Source organism: Chinchilla lanigera, unplaced genomic scaffold, assembly GCF_000276665.1.
Source record: "Chinchilla lanigera isolate Chin_1 unplaced genomic scaffold, ChiLan1.0 scaffold00112, whole genome shotgun sequence".
NCBI classification, from domain to species: domain Eukaryota; kingdom Metazoa; phylum Chordata; class Mammalia; order Rodentia; family Chinchillidae; genus Chinchilla; species Chinchilla lanigera.
Genome location: NW_004955513.1, coordinates 1,767,639 through 1,777,031, shown reverse-complemented (window position 1 = coordinate 1,777,031; position 9,393 = coordinate 1,767,639). Strand labels below are relative to the sequence as shown.

General features: G+C 36.3%; 1 protein-coding gene across 1 annotated transcript in view; it reads left to right on the top strand.

Annotated features, from left to right (window-relative positions):
• Positions 1 to 898: 898 nt before the first annotated feature.
• The window catches only part of Setx (senataxin), a gene marked incomplete at its 5' end in the record, with an annotated part of 57,702 nt that continues 49,207 nt past the window's right edge, over positions 899 to 9,393 (top strand). Inside the window, 6 exon segments of the mRNA XM_005408377.2 lie at positions 899 to 1,106; positions 2,796 to 2,905; positions 5,284 to 5,503; positions 6,273 to 6,392; positions 8,349 to 8,520; positions 8,655 to 8,742. Of these exon segments, the coding sequence (XP_005408434.2) occupies positions 899 to 1,106; positions 2,796 to 2,905; positions 5,284 to 5,503; positions 6,273 to 6,392; positions 8,349 to 8,520; positions 8,655 to 8,742 (918 nt within the window).

The following is a 9,393-nucleotide window of genomic DNA, read 5'->3' as shown; positions in this document are numbered from 1 at the left end:
GTCTCGTGATGAAACGTAAATGAATGGAGATTGCTTCTTGTGGCTAAGTAAAGTGATTTCTTGAGATGGAATATACTTGTGAAGATGCCATGGACATTCGGAAATGAAAACAGGGACCTAGAATATTACATAGACTGTTGATAAAACAACAGCAGGCTTTGATATGATTGACTCCAGTTTTGAAAGAGGCTTGTGAGTAAAATATTACCAGATAGCATCAAACTTCAGGGAACTCCTGTGAGAGGAAGAGTCAGTCAGACAGCGAGCTTGATGGCTAAGAAGTTGCCACAGCTATCCTGTCCTCGAGCAGCTACACCCTTGACTGGTTGGCAGGCATCAACCCAGAGGCAAGACTCCTTACTGAAGGCCCAGTTATCAACATTTTAAAGCAATAATGTACACTTTTTTTTTGAGGGGGAGCAGGGTCTCACTGTGTAGTTTAGTCTGACCTGGACTCACTGTGTAGCCCAGGCTGGCCTCAGAACTCACAGTGATCTGTCTGCTTCAGCCTCCCGTGTGCTGGTATTATAGATGTATGCTACCAGGCCCAACTTTGTACTTTTTCTTTATAGGCATTATTTTTTTAGGTATGGTGCTGTTTAATAACCTATTGTATAATGTGAAGGTAGCTTTCACATGTCACGAGAAACAAAAAAAATTTGTGTGACTCACTTTTTGTAACAATCACTTAATTGCTATGATCTAGAACCAAGCTTGCAATGCTTCTAAGGGAGGGAGGGGAAGTCTGTGTATGATGGCTGGTACTTTAAGCTTCTGAATAAGAACACTAAAAACCCTGAAAAGTACTTGGGTACTTGGCTTTGTAGAATGATCATCCCATCAAGCACATTTTTCTGATAAGATAAAAATTGCACTACCCATTCTTCTGTTCCTGTAGGTTTTATGGGAGTTAGAAACCTCCCGTCTCATAAATCACTTCGAAAAATCCATGAAGGGAGAAATTGAAGATGATGAATTATACATAGTAGACAACAATGGAGAGGCACAACTGTTTGATTTTAGTGGCCAAGACTTTGAAAATAAGCTTCGAGTTCCTCTTCTTGAAATACTGAAATATCCTTACCTGCTTCTACATGAGCGTGTTAGTGAGTATCTTAGGTATTCTTAAGTTACATGAGATATATTATTTTAAGAATTGGGGGCTGGGCCTGTAACTGATTGGTAGAGTGCATGTCTAGTGTACACGGGCCCTGGCTTTGATTTCCAGCACTCCTGTACACACACGATAAGAATTGAGGTTTACGTGTTTATATTAAAAATACATTTCCTGCATATCTAATTAGGGTACTTAATATTGTTCATAACATTTTATTATGAAAGTTTTCAAATGTAGATAAGTAAAGTATAGAGAGAACCTGCCCCCCGTATAGGTTCTAGAATTGTTACCATTTTGCTGTAGTTGCCTATCACTTATCTTTTTGTCTATTCATTCAGTTAGTTTTCATTGTTGCAATGTGTCTGTAGCAAGGTTATTAGTCTTGGCACTATGAAAATTTTGGACTGGGAAATTCTTTGTTGTAAGGGACTGGACCATTCATTATAGGATGTTAAATAGCATCTCTGGTCTCCATACTACACCAGTAGCATCCTCTTCCCCAGCCATGCTGTTAGGACAACAAAAATGTCTTCAGATGTTGCCTTGGTGAGTGGGCAGGCAAGCTCCCCTGGGCTGAAAACTGCTGATCTGTACTTCTCACTCGTTACCATGGCATGACATAGTGTGGCTGTCTAGCTTAGTTAGGGTTATTTGTGTTTCTTATTATGGAGCTCTTAAAAGTAATGACCTATTCCTAATTGAGCAGATTTAATAAGAATACTTTGCAGGCATCTAACATCTAGTGCATATTCCTATTTTCTCAGTAGTTGTAAAAATGTGGGGAGTTTTAGGCTGATTTATTTAGAGTCTAGTGAGGGACCACATACACAAACTTTCTTTTTCTTTTTGGCCATGAATTTGAGTTGAGGAGACCATATAGCTGCCCTATAGAAAAACATACCTTACACATTTTTTTCTTATATTAAACTTGTTTCTCTATCCTCTGTATTTTAGTAAACTGAAAACTAAGACTTAAAAGATTTGTTCAAATAGATCACTTCTTTCTAAATCAAATGCAGAGTAAATTTTAAAATTCTAACAAAGCATTTTTAAAAACACTTAGAGAATAATACATCCAGAAAATTTTGTAAGCTTTGTATTCTTTACACTTAGCCATCAGCTGGATCAAGAAACATTATCAGCATCCCAGTAGTTCCTTTCTAGTCATTATCCTCCTCCCTAAAGCCAGCCACTAGCATAAAATGTTACTGATGTGTTACCAGCATAATGGCTTTTAAAACGTGGAAAACTAACGTTGATTGCTGTGATAGGGTAAATGGGTAATTCAGGAAGTGAGGGGACAGCTGCTCACTTGGGGGAAAAGCTGACTCTTTTCTCAGGCCTGTACCAGGTATAATAACCCTTGTTGGCCAAAATGCATATGGGTTTGTACCTGTAACCATACTATAGAGGTAATTATGCCAAATATAAAAAAATATATACTAGTAAAGTCAAAATTATGCCTCCCAGACACCATGAGATCATAATTGAGAGGTCTTTCCAGTGTAAATATTGTTCTTGCATTTGTATTATTAGCATCTATATGTCTCAGGTAAGGAAGAAAGGATGAACTTTTCATTTACATACAAAACAGCCAAAGAGCCCGATTTAGGAAATCTTGCTAAGTTGCTGAGATTTCTATATTTACTGCCTTTTTTTTTTTTTTTTTTCTGTTTAGATGAGCTATGTGTTGAAGCGCTTTGCCGGATGGAACAAGCCAATTGCTCCTTTCAAGTTTTTGAAAAACATCCAGGGATCTATTTGTTTTTGGTCCATCCCAATGAAATGGTGAGTATGAATGTTAGGCAGTAGAAGAACATTTATTTTTGTACATCTAGGTAGTTGGGTTTGGTTTTTTTTTTTTTTGGTATCAGGAATAGAACTCATGACCTCGTGCTTGCTAGACAGGTGCTGTGCCACTCAGCTATATCCCTGGCCCCTTTTTTTTTCCCTAATGTTTTTTTGTATGTAGTTTTAGTAGAGGTTTGTATTTTGTTTAAAATATTTGCTAATTTTTTTATTTCTTATTTTAAAATTAATACAGTGAAGTAGAAGGTGCTGTGGGGTCAAACAAGGGTATCCAGGAGGGCAATAAAATACTTGCTAATGGGTGATGCTTGAGGTTAAAAGACAAGTGTGGGAATAATGAATTTTATTTCAGTTTGTTGAACTGAAGTGCAGGAGAAGGGCTCTTTTTTGCTTTTCTTACTTGCCTGCCCCACTTGAAAACATGAAAATATCAGTTAAAATATTTGAAAAAATTATTTTGCTCATAGATGAGATTTAAGAGGTGAGCAGGTAGGCCAGGAAATCCCCAGGTGCTAGAAGTAAAGAGGAACATAAAAGTCAGGACAGTGGGCAAGAAAAGATGCAGAAGGGTAACCCCAGATCATTAAAAGCTGACAGTGGTGTTATGGCTGAGGTTTGTGGTCAAATCACTACGTGTTAAGACAGTTTGTGCTGTAGCTCCTATGTACTTTGGCACTTAGTGGTGAGTTGCGATATTAAACCAGTTTATTAGCTGTGAAAGGTTTACCTTCTCTGCCAAGCTAAGGTAAGAAAAAAAAAAAAAAAGGTTTTCTTCCCTTTTTTTCTTTTTGCAGCAGAGAAAGCATGGTAATGGAATTTCCTGTATAGATGTCAATAGAAGCAAAAATACTAGGACATTTGTCCAGAAGTCCAGATTGAGCAGATCCCTAAGAAGAAAGAAAAAACAAAAATAAAAAATATGGAAAGGAAAGCTAAGAGATATGGGGGTAGAAGTACTAGTGTTAATATAGATGTAAGACTCAGATAAAAATAGAAATCAAGATAAGAACAGATTGGGGACATGCTAGATACCCATCTACAGGAATTTAAAAGACTCTTGATTATAAGAGGTTATATAGTGTCAAAGAGAAGAGATGGGAAACCCCATGTCTAGACAGTGAAATTTAAGAACATCAAGGACAAACTGAAAAATTTTCAAAGAAGAATGTAAGCAAAGATAAAAAAGCAAGGTTAACACAAAATTTGTAGCAGTCTGTTGCATGCAAGAAGACAGTGGAATAATATTTTTATAGAGTATTGAGGGGAGAAAAGCTTAAAACTTGGATTTTTATCTCCAGCCAAACTCAAATAGGAGATGTAATTGCCATGTCTTATTTATAAAAGGTTCTGGAAGGGTTTTGTATATAAAGATGTGCAAAGAGAAGAAATCGTCTTATGAGAGGTAAAGTTGACTATTGTGGTAGAATTTTTTTTAAAGTTAAGTTTGCCAGGGGTATAACTCAGTGGCACAAGTGCCTGCCTGGCAAGCGCAGGGTCCTGAGTTCGATTCCCAGTACCAAAAATAAATAAATAAGGTTTAAAAATTATTCATTTAAATAAATACTTTGCATTGTGTAAATGCATTTGTGAAAAAACGAGTTCAATGAATATGAATATATCAGTAGTAACTTGGATAGGTAATATCAATGTGATAATGGGATTGGTAGGCAAGGAGACCAAAGGTGTGAGAGTTTGCATGCTAAATTCTTATTCTAAGGGCACAGGTAGGTATGAATTATTTTTAGAAAGAATAAATTTCTTTAGAAGAAATTTTAAAAAGGGCTCAAACATACAAACAGATTAAAGGTATTAGTGTTTATTGCAAAGGGGCTGAATTTGTCATTTGAACAATAAAGATCAGATTAGACTATAAAAGGAGGAATATCCAGATTGTTTCTAGGAGACACAATTAAAATGTAGGGGCACAAAGTTGATGGAAGGAGGGGGAAAGAACAGGCAAATGCTAATCTAAAAATGCTGGTCAAGTGTTAGTGATATCAGACATTTAAAAAGGGGTCAGTAAAGTTGAGTAGCTCATACACTGGTTAAAATAACCTCAAAATGGATGTTACAATTATTTGTAGAACTAAGATATTTAAATATGTCTTTCTAAAGGATAGGATCTGTTAGAAATACCATTTTCATACCTAAAATATTTTCCTAATACCATATTAACTGTCATTGTTTAAGTGATTGGACATAATTGTCTCTTAAATGGCTTATTAAGGCTAATTCAACTTAGGATCAAGATCCACACATTCTGTTTCAAACAACTTAAAAGCAATAGAGAATACTGTTTTCATATCCATGTCATTGCTATATGTAATTTTTGAACATACTATGTTATATATATTTAGATTCGGCGTTGGGCTATCCTGACTGCAAGAAACCTTGGAAAAGTGGACAGAGATGATTATTATGACTTACAGGAAGTTTTAACTTGCCTTTTTAAAGTCATTGAGTTGGGCCTTTTAGAAAGTCCAGACATTTACACTTCATCTGTCTTTGAAAAGGGTAAACTGATTCTTCTGCCCACACACATGTATGATACTGCCAACTACAAAAACTATTGGTTGGGTGAGTATTGTTCCTCCATTTCTATAGTTAGTATCTTCCTGAGTGTCCCAAACTAGAAGTGATCTCTTGGTGACCTGTTCCAAACGGCCAAATACAGGATTTCTTTCTTCCCAGTTCATGTTCTGTCATTGAATTGACTTAGTAGTTACATATATTATCATTAAACATTTATTCTGGAAACCTATAGAAGTGCATTCAAGCACTGTCAGATCAATCTTTTATTTAAATTTTTATGTAATCTTTGATTTAATATTAGAATGACAAACTATCGGTACAGTACAGTAGTTGACTTTAACTAGGATTTGACATTCATGCTTCTTTTCCAGTATGTGATATCAGCATTGTTTACAGGTTCTATATTGACTTAAAATAATTGTACCCTGTCAATTCCAAGTCTTTAGGTCACATGTTGTAAGTTGTAGTAGTTTTTTTTTTTTTTAGTAGTAGTGTATGAAATATGGTACATCTAAATATTGAAGGCGTTATAAATAGTTGATGAAATACAAGTTTGTGGTAGTCATCTTAGAAATTGTTGGCTAAGTTGGTACCATTTTCTCCTTTTATCCTCAAAATACTCTCAAATTCTATTGCTTAGAAACAGATGTGCATGATTATCCAAGACTTAGATGTTTGAGGAACTGGATTCTGTTTTTTCTTCATCTTTTTGCCCTGTTTTTTTTTTTTTCCCCCTTGACCAAACTAAATCAGAGAGGACATTAGAATATTAGTGTTATTTCATCAGTTCAAGAAAACATGAATGATCTTACAGGTATTTGCATGTTGCTGACAATTCTTGAGGAGCAAGCCATGGACTCGCTGTTGCTGGGCTCAGACAAGCAAAATGATTTCATGCAGTCAATCCTTCACACCATGGAGAGGCAGTCAGATGGTAATTCACTTCACTTGTTACATACTTTTGAGTACTGTGGGGATGTGGCTTGGAAATGCTAGTGCCATTGCAAGAATTGGAGTGGAGAGTGTGGAGGAAAGAAGAATTAACTTTTTTCTGTTTGTTTTTGAAACGGGATCTTTCTATGTAGTTTAGACTGGCCTTGAACTCACTATGGAGTCCAGGCTGGCCTCAAACTCCGCAGTGATCCTGCTGCTGCAGCCTCAGGAGGGCTAGGACCACAAACGTGCCACTATGCCTGGCAGGAATTAACATTTTATAATTTTTATCCCAGATTCACTCTTTTAAACTGGAAAAAAGTTTTCAAGTTTAATATCTCAAGCCTCAGTAGTCACATGTGGTTGGGGCTACAATATTGGACATTGCAGTTAGAGAACATTTTCCTCATCACAAAAAATTCTCTTGGGCAGTGCTGCTATAGATAGCCTAAGAAATGAGGCCTAAAACTTGTAGTCATTTTTCTTACTAGATCCCAGTTTTCTTTTGCTGATCATTATATGGTATCAAACTAACCCTGGAAGATCTGTACTTCCATGCCCAGCTACAGTGGACTTTTAGGATGGATAGAATATTGATAGGTGATGCTAACAGAGAAAAAGACTGGTTTGTTTTTGCTATCATATGTGATTGTGGAAATGAAAAATAAAGTGAGAAAGAAACAGTAAAATTCTTATAAATTATTGACTAAGTACTTCAGTTTTCTTGGAGACATTAAGAAGCTATTGAAGGAGCTAAGTGTGGTGGCACAAGCTTGTAATCCCAGCATTTGGGAGGCTGAGGCAGTTTAGGTAAAAATGACTTTCACACCATTTGCCGTATCCCAGCGTGGGCTACGAAGTGAGTTCTAGGAAGGCCATCCTGAACTGCATAGCAAGACTCTGTCTCAAAAAGAGCAAAAAAAACAGAAGCTGCCATTGGACGTCTTTGAGTAGGGCAATGTCTTCCCATTGCATATCTGATAGAGAAGAGGGAAGGACTGCAGGTAAAAGCATGTGTCATGAATTCCTATAAAGTTGGATGAAAAGTAGGCAATAGTAACACCATGTTGAGAAATGGGATGGATGATGCTTGTGTGTCTTTGCTGACTCATTATTATAACTAAGGGATTTGGTCCATAACACTAGCTATGGGGCATACAGAATTCATAATCATCCTGAAGCAGGTTTCCTGGTATCACACACCTCATTTATATTTGTAAATACCAAGTTTCTCTTTTCTTTTTTCCCCTTACAACTTTTCTGTCTGTTGGAGAGTGAGAATACAAAGTTTCAGGTGGATTGAGGAGCTCGTTAGGAAAAATTGTTTCAGATATGGCAAATGGTATGAAAGTTATTTTTACCTAGACTGTTTTGGTACTTGTTAAATAATTTGTTTTCTATTTTGAATTCTTTTATAGAGAAGTCTTGAGTATTACTTAGAAATTCTGAGAATTTGCCGGTTTTTGAAACTGTTCCCAGTCATGGTGGTGTACATCTGTAATCCCAGTGGTCTGCGAGATTGAGGCAGGAGGATTGCACGTTCACGTCTGGCTTGGGCAAATTAGTGAGACCTGTCATAAAATAATACAATATAATACAATATGATAACAGTACAACACTACACTACATAATTGGCCTGGCTCAATGATAGGGCACTCGTGGATTTGATTCCCAGTACCACAAAACCACACAAAACAAAAACTCTGTAAATGTTGGCATTACTTTATTTTAATTTGTTTCGTTTTGTTGTGCTGGGACTCAAACCCAGGGCCTTGTGCATGCAGGTCAAGAACTCTACCACTGAGTGACACATCCCCAGCCCCAGGCATTACTTTAAATTATTTGCTGTTTTGCTTTCAGTTTTATCACTGACCAGGTAAAGAATGCTTAATTCTCAGTATATTTGACCTCTTTGAAAATTGTTTTGTAATCCAGCAATTGTTACATTGTATTTCAGATGATAGTGCAAATCCTTTCTGGCCAGCATTGCATTGTTTCATGGTAATTCTGGATCGGCTTGGATCTAAGGTCTGGGGTCAACTTATTGATCCTATTGAGGCATTTCAGACCATTATCAACAACGGGAGCTATAATAGAGAGATCCAGAACATACGGAACAGCTCCATAAGGTTAGTTATGTTAATGTCAGAATTTTAAAATCATCTCTGTGAGGAAGTGTGTTGTAACTGACTCAACAAGGGGGATTTTTTTCTATTTTTTTCCTCTTCATTTCAGTAATTGGTGTTTATTCTTAATATTTAAGGACCAAGTTAGAACCAGAGCCATCGTTGGATGATATGGTGACTTGTAGCCAGATTGTATACAATTATAATCCTGAAAAGACAAAAAAGGTAAAAAGCACTTTCAGAATTCAGATGGTATTGTATGGGTACTGTGTGTTTGTCATAATTAGTTGACGTTATAGTGTGTAGCTGTTGTGAATCACTTGTTCCATAAAGGCCTTCTGATTGAACAGATGGATTGTGCATGAGGGAAAGTGAACTCTAACTGCAGCACCTAAGCTTTAGAACATTTTAAAGTACATTTTGAGAAATTGGAAGGTCTATGGGATAAGGGGAAAGTGGCATGCCAGAGCACATGAAACTGGTATGAATTTGCCTTTTCTTGAAACTTGGTGTCAACATTCAGCTTACATATTTTTCAATGAGATTCTATTGGTACATTTTATTTTTTATTGCTACATTTTAGATACACATAATGATGACATTCATCATAGAGAATTTGTACCTCTTCAACCCTTACTCACTTACAAAAGCTTTGTTTCCATGTGTTCGGGGTTTTTTTTTTTTTTTTTTTTTTTTTTTACTTTTCCCTTCTTTCCCCCTTCTTTTCCCTTGTTCCCTTCCCAATTTGAACATTTTCTTCTTATTTCACAATACCTATTATACGTTTTGGTCCTTACTTATACTTTCACCAGAGAATTAATGTGATATTCACACATGTGTGTCTGATTTATTTCACTTAAGTATCACTCAAGACAC